Source organism: Vicugna pacos, chromosome 34 (assembly GCF_048564905.1).
Source record: "Vicugna pacos chromosome 34, VicPac4, whole genome shotgun sequence".
NCBI classification, from domain to species: domain Eukaryota; kingdom Metazoa; phylum Chordata; class Mammalia; order Artiodactyla; family Camelidae; genus Vicugna; species Vicugna pacos.
In genome coordinates, this window is record NC_133020.1 from 137,287 (window position 1) to 156,045 (window position 18,759).

Sequence of the window (18,759 nt, forward strand, 5' to 3'; positions counted from 1 at the left end):
GAACCTAATTTTATCTTTTTGATGATTTAAATAGCATTTAGATTTACTTCAGTACCTTAAGGTCATCAAGATACTCAGGGTGTATCAAAGTTCTGATTAATAGCATTGTCAAAGCAGCAGGATCCCTTGTGTCCAGGGAGCTTGAAGTTCAAGGTACATTTGTTTTATATAGAAAATAGGTTGCATGTCATAATGTGCTTAACCTACTGCCTCTAGTAGACAGACACGCTTCAGCTTGGGTATCCTATTTACCAAGTATATTAAAGAGAAAAGCTTTTGTTGTTGTCCAGTATATTTGGGGTCTAGAGTCTCTGGCCAGTGCTTGCCCAGCCCGTGATGAAATCTGTATCCTCCTTTTTTTCCTCCTGCTTATGTATGTGATTGGTTAGGAGCCATCAATTCCATTTAGTCACATTTTATTGAGCATCCACTAAGTGTAAAATAGCATTCTAGGGATCTAAACGATCCACTGGGGTGTGGGAAGAAAACAGTTTCTGTTTATATGAAAATAAAATTATCTGAAAATAAAATGTAATCTTTATTAATATTGAATATATTAACTGATAATAACATGTATGTTCTGTAAATAAATGAGTATGTGTACAAATGTTTTTAACTGATGAGGTTGTGTGATCTGCAAAGTTGGAAAACCACAGATCTAAGAAATACAAAGAACTTTGATATAATAATCTTTTAAAATAAGTTTTTATATTATTTCTCAAGGTGGCACTGATATTCTCAGCCATATTAAGTGCCTCATGTAATATCTCCTGATCTGTTTATGGTAGTTGAGAAAATTATTTGAAAAGGACTGTTTTGGGCTTTGATTAGACAACTGAGGGGGAATAGAAAGAGTTTCAAATTTGAAGGCAGTAAATCTGGGTTTGAATCCAGGCTCTGCCACTTTCTATGACCTTCATCGAATTACTTAACGTCTCTGGGCTTCATTGTCTTAATCTGTGACCTGGAGATAAGGTCACACAACTACCACACAGGGTAGTTGTGCAAATTAAATGTGTTGGGACATAACACCAAGTAGGGGTCAGAAATGCTCACCACGTTTGATGTGCTTATTTCTTATTGATAGTGTATAGCAAGAGGTTTTCAGTGTTGAAGTGATTTCAGTTATTTTTGTACTGTGATAATTGCCTGACACCACAAAAAGTGCTCAGCAAGAAGTAGGATCTTGGGAATTTGCAGAGCAAGGTGGAATTTACTCATTATTTATGACTACAGTCAGTATTCCCATTTAGCCTTTCCTAATAGATGCCTTTAAATTTAATATTCCCTGTAGCATTTGTATACACACATGTGTACATGTTTGTACAAAAATCTGTTACAGTAGTTCTGATAATTAAATATTTTACTTAGATGTGGCTGAAAATTTCATTCTTAAATTTTAAAATAAATTTTACCCCTGCCCCAGAAGCAGCCATATTTCTGAAACATTTTAAAAATGTATTGCCATTTGTGAAAGAATTGTATAACAAATAATTATCTAGATTTTGCTATCAAGCCCACTTCATTACTGCATATTAGTAAAATAAAATAGTATATTTCTTTATGGAAGACTCCTTTTCTCATTTCTTCTGTAGTTTTGAATCAGGAAATTGAAGCATTCAGTCTTTCCGAAGAAACTTCATCAGGGCTCTCTGAGGACCGAGTTGTCAGCGTGAGCTTCCGCGTTCTGTATCCAATCATTATTACCAGTCTCGGGGTGTTTTATGATGCCAGCGATGGGGGTTTCCAGAGGAACATCACCATCAAGCTTTGCCAGGCAGATCAGGATGTACGTACTGCTTTGTATACGCTTTTCCCCATTTTTCTTTTTCAAAGCCATCAGCTTTTCCTCATGGCAGTTATTAGGTTGGGAGACTTGCACCTTTTCATGATGGTGTAATGTGTTACAGCACTGGTTTGGGGAGAGGGTACCAATGAGTAAATGTTGTTATATCTAGGGAAGGAGGAGTTGGACAATCCCTTGAAGTCTAAAGAGTTTCACAAGTTGATAATAAATATTAAAAGTTTTGTACTTGTAGGAATAATCAAGTATTACTGCCTCTTTCTTCCAACCTGAAAAGTCTGTCACCATAACAGACTAACAGCTGCTTCAAACCTTTTTTGTAATAAGGGTGTAGAAGGAATAAACATTTAAAACAACTGGGGTTACTGTTGCTGATATTTGGGGAGACATGATTGTTCCCAGAGTGTATCTGAAGGTGTGTAACAAGGAGTTGTACTTGAAAAGATCTGTTTCTGGGTTTTAAACTACATAAATCTTGAAAGAATTATACAGTGAACATCCATATATCCACCAGCTAATTTATACAATAGTTATATTTTGCTGTATTTCCTTTATGATATCTGTGGTTGTTCATCAATCTTTCATAAAAAATGTATTTTAGAGTAAGTTGCTGGCCTCAGTACACTTCAGCCCTAAACACTTCAGTGTGCATATCATTAATTAGACTTTAATATTTCTTTATGGTTTTAAAATTTTACATGCAGTGTAATCTGCATTCAGTTTTTTGAGCAGCATAAACCTGTGTAATCTAAACTCCTATCACCTCATGTTATTCCCTAGAGGCAACCAGTTGTTTTTTTTCCCCAACCATTGACTAGTTTTGCCTGTTGTAGGATCCTACTTCATATATAAGTAGAATCATATACTAAGCAGTCTCTTGTGTAAGGCTTCTTTCAGTCAACATAATATTTTTGAAATTAATCCATGTTATTGTATGTAACAGTAAATTTTTCCTTTTCCTTCTTTGAATTGCTAAGTTGTATTCCAACAACGTACAATGTTTATCTAGTCTTGATGGGCATCTGGAATGTTTCCAGGGTTTTTCTCCTTTATTCTGTTACTGTGATGAATTATGTTTATTAACTTTTGGAGTGTTCAGCCAACTTCGTATTCCTCTTGATTGTGATGTATTATTCTTTTTATATATTGCTGGAAGTTGTGTTTCTTGTGGACAACATATAGTTAGGTCTTCCTTTTTATCCAGTCTGAGAATCTCTGCTTTTTACATGGAGTGTTTATTCCATTTACATTTAATGCAATTAGTAAAGTGTTTGGATTTCAGTTTTTCATTTTGCTATTTGTTTTCTGCATGTTCTACTTTTTGTTTGTTTTTCTGTTCCTCCTTTCCTGCCTTCTTTTGGGTTAATTGGGTATTTTTTTAGAATTCCACTTTAATCTCTCTGTTGTCCTTTTAGCTACAGCTCTTTGTACTATAATTTTTTGTGTCTGATTGACATAAGAATTACAATACACATCCTGAACTTTTTGATCTTCTTTAAGTTAACATTGTACCCCTTCATATAAAATGTAAGAGCCTTGTATAACCCAATTTACCATCCCCAGTCTTCTTTGCTCTGGTTGTCATATGCCTTATATCTCTGTGTGCTATAAATCCCACGATACAGTGCTATGGCTTTTGCTTTAAAAAGCTAAATGTATGTTAAAGTAATTTAAAGAAAATAATCTTTTATATTTGCTCACTTATTTACCATTTCTGTTGTTCTTCATTCCTCCTGAATATCCATCTGATACCTTCTCCTTCAGCCCAAATCATAATCTTTACTAATTCTTACAGTGCAAGTATGCTGGTGATGAATTTGCTTAGTTTTCATTTTTCTGAAAATGTTTTTATTTTGCCTTTATTCTTCCCCTCCTTTTTTTTGTGGGTATTTTCTAGATATTGAAATTCTGGGTTGCCTTCTTTACTTTCCAGTATTTTAAAGATAGCACTCCAGTGTTTTCTGGCCTCTGTGTTTCCTGGAGAGAAGTCAGTCTGCCTTCGGATGGTTGTTCTGGTGTATGACGTATGTAGTGTGAGTTTGGTTTTGTTTTCTCCTGGCTACTCTTGAGTTTTTCTCTTTATACGTATTGGTTTTAAGCAATTTGATTGTGTTGTACCTTAGTGTGGTTTTTGCTGGGTTTTTCTTCACCCCATTTCTCTCCAGTCATTCTGGGATTCCACTTACATGTATGTTAGACTTTTTCATATTGTCTCACAGATCATAAGACTGTGTTCATTTTTTTCAGTTTTTTTCCTGTTTTTCAAATTTGATTTGAAATTTGATTTCTGTTCACCTATATTCACGTTTACTGACTCTTATGTCACCTCAAATCTTTTAAGCCTAGCCAGTGATTTTTTTAAGATATTGTACATTTTAGTTTTAAAATTTCCATTTAATTCTCGAAGTTTTTGTATTTTGTATTTTTTTTTTGTATTTTTCTGAGTTCAGTTTGAACATATTCTCTATGGCCTTGACCTTAAGTGTGATTAACGGCTGTAAGATCCTGTCTGCTGCTCTAAGTCTGAGTCATCTTGGCCTGTCTTTATTGATTACCTTTCCTCTCAAGTATGGTAATACTTTCCTGTTTTATATCGGTCAAGTGGTTTGATTTAGATGCAGTTTTTGATCATGTTGACTTAACTTTGAGCTGCCTTATTTTTAACCAAGGAGAGGTTAATCCTTGTCCTCAAGAAAGGCGTAATCTAAGGTAGACCCTTCTGGGTTCACAGGTTGTCACCATGTAAAAAGTCTTACCACAGCATTGCCAAGAGTTGATGTTAATGAAAGAAACATGCATAATTTATTAAAACCCCCTTCATTCTGACTTTCTGCATGGCCTTGATAGCTTTAACAGAAGCTTCCCCTGTGGTAAATTGGTATCTAAGAGTAGGCTTGAGAATAAGGAGATATTCTTGCCTAAAACAGGGAGAAAGGACCCAAAGAAAACAATAGACAGAGACAGACAGCCCTCTCTTGTGTTTCCTTTTTCACTTTTGTTTTTCTCTTCTAAAGGGTCCTTTTGAAGGGAAATTCCTGGGTACCTCTGTTCTATGTAGAAATCGCTAATCTCTTAGTTTATTCCTAACTCTCTGGGGCCAAGCCTGGTAGTTGGTTTAATTCAACACACCTTATACCGCTCCTAATGCCCCTCATTGTAAGGTGGCTTTTTTGAGGTTATGTGGGTTATATATTTAGTGTCTTAGAACTTATTGACAACTTTCGTATATTAAATATCTTTGTTTAATAACCATGATTGCACTAGAAAACCCAAGTGGTTCCGAAACCACAGTGGAACCATGTTTGTAACCATGGTTGGGGCCACTGAGAGTTTAGCTGACCGAGCCATAAGCTGTTTGGAAACCCATTGCATCTGCCATGACTGATGTGAGGTATTTCTTCTTGTATTCCTTCCCCCCGCATTTGCAGGAGGTCCTCTTTGTCGCTCGCTTCAGCCCTCCGAGCTGTGGGGTGCAGGTGAACAAGCTGTGGTACAAGCCTGTGGAGCAGTTCATCTTACCAGAGGTACAGCCCAGAGCGAGAAGGCTCCAGTACCACGTGGGCTTTCCCAGTCCTGGGCGTGTGCTTTCAAAGCGGGCACGTACCTTTTCCTGTCCCGGGGCTGCTCCCCATAGCGGGAGGTGGGGCCACCAGCTGGGAGGCAGCTCAGTGTGGCACTCCGCCCTCGCGCCCCAGGAGAGCTTCACGGAGCCCCACGGGTTCCACACCACGGCTTTTGAGAAGTGTTGCATGTTGCCGTGGTTTATTTAGTGGGCCAGAAACCATGTGCCTGCCTTAACGACAAAGGACAGTAATAGGTGTGCTGATGGACCAGACGTAGCTGCCACTGGAGTGAAGCAGATAGTTAGGGATCTAAAGTGTTGGGGTGGAGGGAGGTGCAGACAGATAACAGGAGAGTGATCAGCCACATCTCCAGGGTTAATAAAACTACTCCGAGGTGTGGAGGATATTTGAAACAAGGCTGTAGCTCTCGGTCCAGTCTTAAGGAGATGTGTGCTGGAAACCATCTCAGCTGCCAGGTGCCCTCATCAGGCCTGGAGTTAACCGGAATGCAGCTGCATCCCAGTGTGTTACAGATCATTCATCCGTCAACCTCGGGCTTTCCAGGCTGCTCCGGTCTAGTCTGAGGTCAGTTCTGAGCCCAGGGCTTTGGAACCGCAGTGGGGTTAGTTTTCCGGTCATCTCTGGTGGTCACTGTAGCTCAGCACTGGGGCTCATCCGGCAGTATCGGAGCTGAGTTAAGATGTGAGAGCTCGATGGTGGACAGGTCCTGCACTAATCAGGAAACAGTTTCCTGCCGCCCTTCATGGGAAGGGAGGGGGTGCTGTCCACATTTATGCAACAGCAAAATCACACGTTTTATAACATGCTGTGGCCCTCCGGAGTTGAGTACTAGTAGTTAAACTATATGTGTTAATTCCATAAGTGTCAAAGGGAGCTCCTTTGTCTCACCTATATGTGAACTTCTATTTAAAAACATATGAAATAGTGGGGAAAGTTATATCTCAGTGGCAGGGCACGTGCTTAGCATGCACGAGGTCCTGGGCTCAATCCCCAGTCCCTCCATTAAAATAAATGAATAAGTGAACCTAATTACTCTCAAAAAAAAAAAGAAAAAATTTTTTTTGAAATGTGAAATAAAAGCAAAACTAAAACATACTGTGAAAAATTTCCCAGTTTCTTAGTGTTATAAAAAAGACTATGGTGAACATCCTGACACGCTTGTGTACATAGCTGGTTATCAGGATGAATTGTTGGCTCAAATTTATACACAGTTTTGAGATACATCATTTGTTTCTCGAGGACAATTGCGGTTTTTAATCAATCTGAGTAATTGTCAGCATTATATGAGAATGCCATTTGTGTTATATCCTTTCTAAATTTCATGTATGAATTTTTTCTTTTTTAAATGAAGTATGTACTATCAAAGGTATCTCTTTGTTTTTCTTTATTGGAGGTACTGGGGATTGAACCCAGGCCCTCGTGCATGCTAAGCACATGCTCTGCCACTGACCTGTACCCTCCCCCTGGTAGCTCTTAGTTAAGAATAGTGGCTCAACTAAGTAGCATTGGCCAAGTGTTGGATCTGTTTTTGAAGGAAGCCATTTGGTTTGTTGACTTGTTTATTGAGAGCTAAGTCTGTGCAGAGTACCGGGGATGTACAATGACATAGTTCAAAGATCCCTGCCCTTAAAGCAGCTCATGATAGTTGGGGAGGAAAAGCTGACATGGCCCTGCCGTAACTTACTGCATCCCGGGCACAGCTGTAAGCAGATTTCTACACTGTGACTGGTCAGCAGGCTTCTTTGGGATTGAAGCAAGTCACAGGTGAGAGTCCAGCTCTTCTACTGAGAGCCAACATGGGCAGGACCAAGGGGAGAGTCCTGGGACTCTGAGGACCGGGAGCACTAGCCTAGTGTCGGGCACAATCGGAAAGGTCTGAAGCTGCTGTCGGGCTGGTCTTCACGGACAGCGTCCGAGGACTGGCCCAAGTAGGACGGGAAGCTCCGCCGTGCCTGGGAGTTAAGTGCATCAGGGCGGACACCTGTGAGTGCAGTGGGGCTGTGTGTGGGTCCCTGCTCTGCCCCTCATTGGCCCTGTGACCTTGTGCAGGCTGCTTAACCCCACTGTGTCTCTCCTCCTCTGTGCAGCGACCCAGTTCAGAGGGTTGTTCAGGGAGTAAACGAATGGATGTAGAATGTTGAGAACGTGCTGCCCTGTGGCAGGCAGTCAGTAAACAGGTATATGCTGTCCTTGTTACTGCTGGTACCTGGCCTGCCAGTAAACAGGTATATGCTGTCCTTGTTACTGCTGGTACCTGAGGATGGGGAGTTCCTTTTCCTGAAGTGCTGTGTTTCCCCCGCCTGGGGCAGGCTGCCCCCAGGGGACTCTCAGCAGTGTCTGGAGGTATGTTTAGCTGTTGCAGCCGGGCATGGAGGAGGACCAGCAGATTGTGGGGAGAGGCCAGGATGTCGCTGAGCAGCCTCCCCTGAATGGGACAGTCCCCACAGCAAATAGTGATGGCCCAAGAGGTCAGGAGTGCCTCGGATGAGAAACTCGAAGAGGAAGGAGTCACAGTTTGGGGTAGCGAGGGAGAAGATAAGCTTTAACCTTAACTTTAGGCTAATCACAATTTTATGGGGTCTACTCCATTATCTCAGTCAGACTCACAGAAAGAATTAGTTTTTGATTTTGTTCACAATGAAATATTACCCTTCCCTCAGAGTGTCCTTGTCGTTAGGAAATACATGCTGAAGTAAAGGTGAAATGCATTTTACTTTCAAATGATTCAACAACGAACAGAAAAGTCTGTATACAGACAAATAAAGCACACGTGGCCAGTGTCTGCCATCAGTGTTTGGGTGTTAATCTTCAACTTTTTTGTAGGGTTGAAGTTTATCAAAATAGAAATTAGGTTGGGGCAAGGGCTTGCCTCCCCTGTCAGTGTTGAGGATGGTATACCTGGCCATAGGCACTGCTGAGGGGACACTCAGCCACATCAGTGGGTGGCCTTTTACATTATTAAGACTTGTACTGGCTAAAGCTTTGTGATTTTTTTTTTATACAAAAGAAACTTTTTAAAATCTATTTTTATATATAGTGGCTAATATTTGTAAATCTCAAACTCCTAAATTTATCCCTTTCCACCCCCTTTCCCCGGTAACCATAAGATTGTTTAGGTCTGTAAGTCTGTTTCTGTTTTGTAGATGAGTTCATAGTGTCCTTTTTTTTTTTTAATTCCACATATGAGTGATATCATATGGTATTTTTCTTTCTCTTTCTGGCTTACTTCACTTAGAATGACTATCTCTGGGTCCATCCATGTTGCTGCAAATGACATTATTTTATTCTTTTTATGGCTGAGTAGTATTCCATCATATAAATATACCACAACTTCTTTATCCAGTCATCTCTCGATGGCCATTTAGGTTGCTTCCATGTCTTGGCTTCCGTATGCTGTGCTACTTTGAACACTGGGGTGCATGTGTCTTTTCACATAGCCTTTGATCTTCATTTCCCTTTGAGCTTTAAGCTACATTGGCTTTTGATTTCTCATTATATCTGAGTAATGCTTTTTTCTTTTATAAACACCCAGTTATTTAATAGTGTCTCCATTTGAGGGAGTAAGATTATGGATCTTCATTTCCTTTTTGGGTATTTATTTCCTAAATGTTCTGAAATAAATATGTATTAGCTTTATTAAAAGAAAAAATAAACTTTTTAACATAAAATATTCTTTCCTTTTACACAAAATCCTATTTTTGTTGAAACCGTGTTTAATTTCACATGGACAGTCACTTTTGCTGCATCAAGCCTAAGTGGGCTGATTTGCACAGAAAGAAATGAAAGTGAAGAAGGGGTGGGTTTGCCTGTTTCCTGTTGCCAGTGAAGGATGGCAGGAGAGACACAGATCATTTACCCCATCCGAGGGGGAGAGGCAGATGGCACGTCCGTCATCTCCTGCTCCCCACACCTCACAGGCTGCTGGAGGAACACGTGTCTGCTGAGCAGGTCTCTTGTGGTGTTTTCGCTGTGACTCACTAGAGCATAAATCTCAGCAGGATTCACAGGCTTAAGTGGAGACTGCTGTGTGTTTCGCTTAAAATATTTACTTCTCTAATTTCATATTTTCCTTAGTAGTACACCTGAGACTGATTTCAGGAAAAAGACTATTTTCATTCAACCCAAGTCACTAGAGACGTTCTTGTTAGTGTTAGGGGTACTTACATGCTTATTTGGAATAAGACACAGAAGAATGAACAGCGTGAGCTGCTTCTGTTATAGGGGACAGGATTTGGTGGCACTCATTTTCCCAACGTGTACCATGCTGTGTTGTCCTCCCTTTTACTGTGGTTCTGTGATCTTAGCAGGGAACTGCTACAGACAGGTTGTTTCACATCTGCAGAGATTCTTGGCTTTGTGATGACTTTGTACCAGGGAGGAAAAAGCAGGCATGTAAGAAAGAAAGTGGGAAGGAGAAATTTAACTGTGACACAGAGCAGGTGCAGGAGAGGTGAGGAGGACAGAGCATCTCCTTTCCCTAATAACAGAACAACTGGTGGGTGATGTAAGTGGAGTGAGTAAACCAGGATCACTTTCTTGGTCAATGAGTTTTTCTGGTAATTACTCAATCTAGTCAACACTGTTGATGTTAATCATGACCCCATCAAACAAAATGGAGTTGGGTGCTGGGCAGGAGAAATGGAAGTCAGGTGCCAGGTGTCACCTGAGTGGACCAGAGAGTTACTTGTCCTTCATCATACTTGCTAGATTTCTAGTTTCCAGGCAAAGCTTTGATTTGGTCCCTATGGCTCTTACTCTGGCACGGTTCATTTGGCACTACAGTCACTAAGATTCCTGTGACCTACTGCCAACTCCTGGGGACACTTTAGTCCTTGCCCTGGGGGCCTGTGGTTTTCTCTCAGCTCATACGATGTCCATTCTTCTGGTTCAGCTTCATCTGGCCTGGTCTTCTTCCCTGTACTTTGTTTCCTCTTTTGTTTTCCTCTTAAATATTAATCATTAGGATTTGATTTCATTCTTTTTTATGGCTGAGTAATACTCTGCTGTATATAGATATGCCATTTTCTTCACCCATTCATCCTTTGATGGACACTTAAGACCTAGGTTGCTGACCTGCCTTGGCTGTTGTAAATAGCGCTGCAGTGAACACAGGGGTTCAGGTATCTTTTTGAGATTGTGTTTTCATTTCCGTTGGGTAAACACCCAGAAGTGAAATTGCTGGATCAGATATTAGTTTTATTTTTAATGTTTTGAAGACCCTCCAAACTTCTTTCTATAGTGGCTGCACCAAATTGAATTTCCATCAACAGTGCACAAAAGTTCCCTTTTCTACAATCCTCACCAGCACTTGTTATTTCTTGTCTTTTTGATGATAGCTGTTCTAACAGGTGTGAGGTGACATCTCATTGTGGTTTTGATTTGCAGCTCCATTATTAGTGATGCTGAACACCATTTCATGTACCTGATGACCATCTGTATGTCTTTAGAAAATGTCTATTCAGATACTCTCTCCATTTTTCAAAATTGGATTCTTTGGCTTTTGCTATTGAGTTGTGTGAGTTCTTTATATACTTTGAATATCAGCTCCTTATCAGATACATGATTTCACAAATATTTTCTCCTATATGGTAGGTTGCCTTTTCAAGTTGATGGTTTCCTTTGCTGTGCAGAAGATTTTTAGTTTGATGTAGCCCTACCTGTTTATTTTTACTTTTGTTGCTTTTGCTTTTAGTGTCAAATTCAGAAAGTCATACCCAAGACTGATGTCAAGTAGCTTACTGCTTATGCTTTCTTATAGGAGTTCCATGGTGTCAGGTCTTACATTCAAGCTTTTAATCCATTTTGAGTTGATTTTTGTGTATGGCATAAGTTAGTGGTCCACTTTCATTCATGTTCAATGTGTGGCTGTCCAGTTTTCCCAGCACTGTTTATTGAACAGACTGTCCTTTCCCCATTTTATATTCTTGGCTTCTTTGTTGTGAATTAATGGACCATATATGCGTGGGTTTATCTCTGGGCTCTATCCTGTTCCATTGATCTATGTGTGTGTTTTAGGCCAGCACCATACTGTTTTGATGACTATAGCTTTGTAGTACAGTTTGTAATCGGGGCACATGATGCCTCCAGCTTTGTGCTTCTTTCTCTAGATTGCTTTGGCCATGAAGGTCTTTCATGATTCCACACAAAATTTAGGATTGTTTGTAGTATTTCTGTAAGAAATGCCATTGGAATTTTGATAGGGATTAAACTTAATCTGCAGGTTGCTTTGTGTTTTATGGATATTTTAAGTTCTTTTAATGCCTCAAAAGCTATTTTTTTTTGTATATATGCATTTTGTTTTTATTGAAGTCTAGTCCACTTACAATGTTGTGTCAGTTTCTGGTGTACAGCACAATGCTTCAGTCATAGATGAACATACGTGTATTTGTTTTCACATTTTCACCAAAAGTTACCACAAGATGTTGAATTGAATATAGTTCCTTGTGATATACCGTATGAACTTGTTGTTTATCGGATTTTGTAAATCCTGTAATTGGAAGTGAGAGACATTCTGCCAGAGTTCAGCAGGTGTTCTGTGTGATTTGATGGGTTTGTAGATGTAATTCTCAGTTTGTTTGTGGGAGAGGGCGAGCGGAGTCTCTCCACTCCACCATCTTGGCTCAACCCCCCATTTTAACAGTTTTTAATTCTTCCAGTCCATGGTCATGGAATATCTTCCTATTTATTTGTGTCTTCATTACTTTCTCAGAGGGCAGTCTTAATTCCTAAGACAGGTGTTGACTTCTCACCTGGACCCTGAAATAGCCTCGTTACCGCTCTCCCCATGGCCTCCGCATGCTGCCTCTCTGGTGTTGGAGGGCGGCTCTAAAGCCGCAGGTGGGATGCTGTCGCCCTTCTGCTCCGTGCTTCCCACTGCCTTCCTGGAGGGGGCAGGCTGCTCCAGCAGGGCCAGCTCCACCTCCCCTTCCCTCCCCTCCTCAGCCCGGCGCCTTGGCGGTGCCACACTACCTGACAGTTTTCTGAACACGCAGTGCTGTTTCAGGTCTGCCTGTTAGTGTGTTATTTTTTTTTAATAGCCTTTATTATGTTATGTTCCCTCTATATGCACTTTGGTAATAGTTTTTATCATACATAGGTGCTGAATTTTATCAAATGCTTTTTCTGCATCTGTTGTGATGATTATGTGGTTTTCGTCCTTTCTCTTGTTAGTGTGGTCTGTCATGTTGGTCGATTTGTCTATGCTGAACCAGCCTTGTGTCCCTGAGGTGGATCCAGCTGGATCATGGTGTATGATCTTTTCTATGTGTTGTTGGGTTCTGTTTGCTAATATTTTGTTGAAGATTTTTGCATCTATGTTCATCAATGATATTGGCCTGTAATTTTTTTTTGTGGTGTCTTTGTCTGGTTTTGGTATCAGGGTGATGGTGGCCTCATGGAATGAATTTGGGAATGTTCCCTCCTTTTCAATCTTTTGGAAGAGTTTGAGAAGGATCAGTATGAGCTCTTGTTTTGTTTGGTAAAATTTCCCAGTGAAGCTGTCTGGCCCTGGACTTTTGTTTGTAGGGAGGTTTTTTATTGCTGATTCTATTTCATTTCTTGTGATTGGTCTGTTCAAGTAGTCTATTTCTTCTTGATTCAGTCTTGGTGGACTGTATGTTTCCAGAAACTTGTCCATTTCTTCTAGGTTGTCCAGTTTGTTTCCATACAGTTGTTCATGTGTTACTTTCTCTACCTCCTGTTTTTCTGACTCAGACTCCTTTAAGACATAGCTCAGCTCTCACGGCTTTAGACATGCTGTCTGACCTCCCCAGCAGAATGACTACCCTTCCTTGCTGAGCCTTTTCTGGCATGTTAAACTTACTTAAAGATACGGCTGATTCTTTTTTTCTTTCAATCTTCAGATACAGAGCCCACCACCTGGTACACAGAAGACACTCAAAAGTTGAAATAATGGCTCATGTCTGAAAGAAGATTGACCCTCAGGTTTAGTCATGTACATATGTTTAGTTTCAAAAACGTTTTTCCTGATTGTAAAAATAGGAAAACGTATGAAAGTAATACATATTCACTGTTGAAAACTTCACTAAAATAGGGAAAAGTTAAAAGGATATGAAGTCACCCATCTGTTGTCCAGCATACTTGGTGTATTCCTTCCTTCCTGGCCTTTTTTTGATTCTTCTGTGTATATATCTATTGGTGAGAATGCTTTTTGGTTTTTATAAAAAGAATTGAGGTTCATGAACATCAAGTTCAGTACAGAGCTGAGGCCACCCAGGGAAGTACAGAAATAAGCAGCTGCTGTTCCAGATGAGGACATGGAATCTTGTCAAGGGCTGCTTGGCTGTGTCTGTCTGTGGTACAAAAGCTGTACTTGCTGAGCAGACACCTCCCTGTACCCATCATCACTCACTCAGTCATCCTCCAACAGCCCCTCAGGTGGGTGTGATGTTCTCTGGGGAATAAGGACACCAGGCACATCTGCAGGATCTGTTCTGAGGAGCCCGAGGCCACCAGGAGTGTCCCAAACCATGAAGTTCAAAGATACATTAGGTCAGCATCGAACAGCACACTGCCCGAGGGTCCAGAGTCTCTGTGTTTGTATCTTCTTTGGTAGAGAAGTTTTACTTTAAAAAACAAAACAAGACAAACAAAAAAACCTTGCAAACCATTGACCTAGCTAATTGGACAAATTCAGTTTTGCATAGTTTCCTTATAATGCTGGCTAAATGAGACATTACTGTAAAGTCCTTTATCTTTTAATTTTAATATGTGAAGTGCTTTCAGAATACTAAAGCTGAATCTTTAATCTCCTGCTGTATACCAGAATTATTTTATTTATTTTTTATTGAAGTGTGGTTGATGTACAATGTTGTGTTAGTTTCAGGTGCACAGCAGTGATTCAGCTACACGTATGCATACATATCCTTTTTCAGATTCATTTCCAGTACACATTATTACAAGATACTGAGTATAGTTCCCTGTGCTGTACAGTGGGTCCTTGTTGTTTACCTGTTTTATATGTAGTAGTGTGTATCTGTTAATCCCAAACTCCTAATTTATCCCTCACCTCACCACCCCATTTCCCCTTTGGTAACTGATTTGTCTTCTGTGTCTGTGAATCTATTTCTGGTTTGTAAGTGAGTTCATTTATTATCTTTTTTTTCAGATTCCACGTGTAAGTGATATCATATGATATTTATCTTTGTCTGACTTGCTTCACTTACTATGATCATGTCTAGGTCCATCAATGTTCCAGCAAATGGCACTGTTTTCTCTTTATGGCTGAGTAGTACTCCATTGCATAAATATGCCACAACTTCTTTGTCCAGTCATCTGTCAGTGGACATTTAGGTTAACTTCCATGTCTTGGCTATTGTAAATAGTGCTGCTGTGAACATTGGGGGTGCATGTATATTTTTGAGTTAGAGTTTTCTCCAGACATATGCCCAGAATTAATTCTAATTGATTTTGAGTTCCATTTTACTAACTTATTTATTTGAGTGCCTATTATATGCCAGGCATCCTAGGTACTAGGGCATAGAGGTTGGTAGGACAGTCAAGATCATCGCTCTTGTGGTGTTTTGTTTGCAGTCTAGTGGGAGGAGTCCATTTGACAACAGAAAAATAAATATCAAGAGTGGTAAGTGGTTTTAAGAGAATAAGACGGGCTGATGTGAGAGAGAGAAATCGGGAGTTGACTGTCTTCTGTTGGGTCTGTGGAGAAAGCCTCCCCAGGAGGTGACAGTGGGCTGAGACGTGGCAGCACTGAGGAGCCAGCTGAGCGCAGATGCTCCAAATGGGACTGTGGAGAAGTTAGGAGACACTGGAATTCAGATGGGGCATGGAGTGTAACTTTCTAAGCTCCAAATTTAATAGTGATAATCACAAAGGAAAAGCTTGTCAGATTGGACAAGATAAAATTTATGGATTTTTGAATTTCAAACTGTCATATTAAGTGGCAAACAATTGTAAAAAAAGTATTCTTATTAAGATAATTTATTAAAATAAATTTAATGGATTAATAAGAAACATAAAACTCACTAGGTAAGTGGCAAAGAAGTATGACAAGGCAATTCCCAGAAGAGATTGTATAATTCATAAACATCATTACAAATCAGAAGACGCACCAATTAAGTGACGAGCCATTTCTTAAATCTACTAAATTGGCGTAACCTTCTTTTCTTTGACTAATACCCCACACTGGGAAGAGTACAAGGCAGCGGGCATTCTCATAAATTGCTGATGACCCTCCAAGTATAATTTGCTTTTGAAAAGCATGTTGGCAATATGTATTAAAATCCATATCCAACATACCTGTTCTTTCCAGTCATTTCACCTCTGGGTATTTACTTTAAATAAAAAAACAAAGCGTTGGGGGAAAAATAAACATTTACATCAGAACATGCCTTGGATTATTTTAGTAGGTATCTGGTAGTGTGAAAATGCTGGACAGCAGGGACCTGTGAGTGGATCAGGATGCCTCCACTCAGTGGCATTGTTACAAGCGACTTGAAAGAGTGGTTAGCTGCAGGTGCATGAGGAAATGCCTTTGAGACAATGGACAAAGACAGACAGCAGCATGTAAAACTGGTCTTTGTTATTTTAGATGAGCACAAAAAAAAAATGCCTCTAAGACACACACCACGGTGTTAGCACTGGTGCGTTAGAGTGTGCACTAAGAATCTAACTGATGTGTCTTAGAAAAAAACTTCTCTCCAAAAATGTACTTAAAACCTAAATGACAGCAATAAAGAAACTGACTCACTGTTCATCTTGTTCCGCAAAAGAGCTTTGAAGGTACGATCATGTGGGAGAGCCAAGACCTCCAAGGCCTGGTGTCCAGGAACCTCCACAGGGTGGCAGTAAATGATGGAGGAGGGGTTCTCAGAGTCCTTACGGTGAGTCAGTCCTTTGTGTGAGGGGGCGGCGGACCTTCATGTTTTTTAACTTGTGAAAGGGTCTTTAAGTTTACTTTTATACCAACTCATATGGAACAATGACTCATGTGTTTTAGAACATATGTACTAGTAAGTGTTGAGTCACTGTAGTAAAGATGAAAAACTCCAATGTTCTGTGATTTTATAACTTCAACCTGAGTAAATATATAGTTTTGCCTTAGATTAGTGCATTTTAGAAAGTGCAGTATTTTATTTCTCAATTGTTTTTAAGTTAACATGCTTTATATACAGTATTGAGAATATTCACAGTCTCACCTTGATGGTATGATGTCACTTAAAATACTGTAGACAAAAGCATCAGGAAGTAAGCCTGAGTACTCGCTGTCACTTACGTTGCTTACGTTGTTGGGGTTTCTGAGTTACATTTTTCAGTTACCACATTTTCTTAAAATTTAAAACAGTTTGACAGGTAAGTTTCTCACAGTAAATGCAGGATGACAAAGAAAGTGTAGGCAAACTGAAAATGATGAGCTCTAAGTAAGTGGTGTGTATGCTGATGTCACAGAATCATTGGAAGCACTTGGCATTTAAACTCACAAGCTCAGTATATTTTCATTAGATATTAGCTTTATTCACATGAATTAATCCCTGAATTTGAAATGAAAATCACATGGTTTGTTATTACACATTGTGAAAACACTTATGCACATGTGTGGTCAGCCAGGCACAGCTGTGGACAGAACAGGCCCAGGACTGGCCCACAGCGGAATTTACAGTCCAGTGAGGAAAAAAGACAGACCCACAGATTCATGGATAATTACAACCTTAGCCTTGAAGGCCAGGTTTAGGATTTCATCCTTGATTTTATAAAAAGTCCTTTATTTAAGATAGAATATTTTATGGAATTAGGTTTTTTTCTTTCCTTACTTTCAAAACCTTTAATACCTTGCTTCCTTTTCTGTGTATGAAAGTTTAAAAAGTCCAAAATGTGCCAGAATTCTGTAATATTTAGTTGGCTGCAGAAAAGGAAATCAGTTCACTTCTGAATTGAGGGCTCAGTTTAAATATAAAGATTCACAGGACCTGCTCTGTGTGGATATGGTTGTGGAGGATGAAAGACAGCTTAAACACTCAGCTAACCCAAAGAAAGGCAGATGACTTAGTAGCCTGTTCTAAGAAACCCATGTGCAAATAAGTAAAAGTTTTCATCATAAATGTATAAAGCCCAAAGTTTTCCAAAATCTTGCCACTTGCCAACAACTAGTGATGTCACAAAAATTTTAAAGACAAAAGTCAGGCTGTGACCTTTTAGGTAGAAGTTAAAAACCAAAAAGTACTGTTAAGTTCTAAACAAGCCAAAACAATACAGAGTGTACAATTTTTAAAATGCACATGCAGTCTTTTATGGGACTGCAAGGTTGGAATCTGTAGCGTTCACCGTCAGAGATTCCCTCCGCACTCAGCTGCCGGGTGTTCGGAATTAGATGGTCTCCGAGCACTACTGTCTCTCTCCCAGCTGTGAAGTAACTGCTTTGTGCAGCACAGCTCTGCTAGAAGGATCTGTTCAAAGGAGGAACAGCCAAGCCATAGGCCCTCTTAGGTGAATGTGCGGAGAAAGTGCCACGGCCGAGCTGAAGAAGACCCAGACCCAGGGCAGGGCCGGTGGGGTGAGGGGTGTGCAGCATGGAGGCGGGGCATCAGGTGCCTGGTGAGGCGAGGAGAAGTCAGTCTCTGGTCACAAAGGGTCTCCCAGCCCCAGGAGGTAGGAGGGACTGTTGCTGGCAGTGGGCACAGGCACCTCCAGGCTCCTGCAGCAACATGAGTAATTGATTGGGCTCATCTGAACTGTGTGCTTGGAGGGGCTCTTCTCTGCCGGGTAATAGTGATTTTTAAACATGTGCCTCGAGGAATCTGATGAATTTGAACTCACGGGCATTTTCAATCTCCAAGAAATCAAAGGTGGCAATAATTTTTTTACAGGCCTTCCTCAAAAAAGAACAATCTCCAATATAAACAACCACCTAAAAGAATTTTAAAAAGAATAACAAGCAAAACCTAAAGTCAGCAGAAGGAAAGAAATAATAAAGATCAGGGAGGCAACAAATAAAATAGAGATTAAAAAAACAGAAAAAAATCAATCAAACCAAGAGCTGGTTTTCTGGAAGAATAAAATTGACAAACCTCTAGCCAGGCTCACCAAGAAAATAGAGAACACAAATGAAGTAAGAAATGAAAATGGAGAGATTACAACCAACATCACAGAAATACAAAAATATCATAAGAGAATACTATAAACAATTATACGGCAATAAACTGGATGACTTAGAAGAAACTGGCATGTTTCTAGAAACATACAGTCCACCAAAACTGAATCAAGAAAAAGTAGATCACTTGAACAGATCACTCACTGGAAGCGAAACAGAATCAGCAATAGAAAGCCTCCCTGAAAACAAAAGTCCAGGACCAGATGGTTTCACTGGGGAGTTCAATCAAACAGACAAAGAAGAGCTCA

At 40.0% G+C, this 18,759-nt stretch overlaps 1 protein-coding gene across 1 annotated transcript in view; it reads left to right on the forward strand.

Annotated features, from left to right (window-relative positions):
* LOC140691239 (UDP-GalNAc:beta-1,3-N-acetylgalactosaminyltransferase 2-like) overlaps window positions 1–18,759 on the forward strand; it is a 67,297-nt gene that overhangs the window by 21,371 nt on the left and 27,167 nt on the right. The window contains exons 6-8 of the mRNA XM_072954252.1: window positions 1,596–1,789; window positions 5,233–5,328; window positions 16,137–16,247. Coding sequence (XP_072810353.1) covers window positions 1,596–1,789; window positions 5,233–5,328; window positions 16,137–16,247 — 401 coding nt within the window. The remainder of the gene's footprint in view (window positions 1–1,595; window positions 1,790–5,232; window positions 5,329–16,136; window positions 16,248–18,759) is intronic.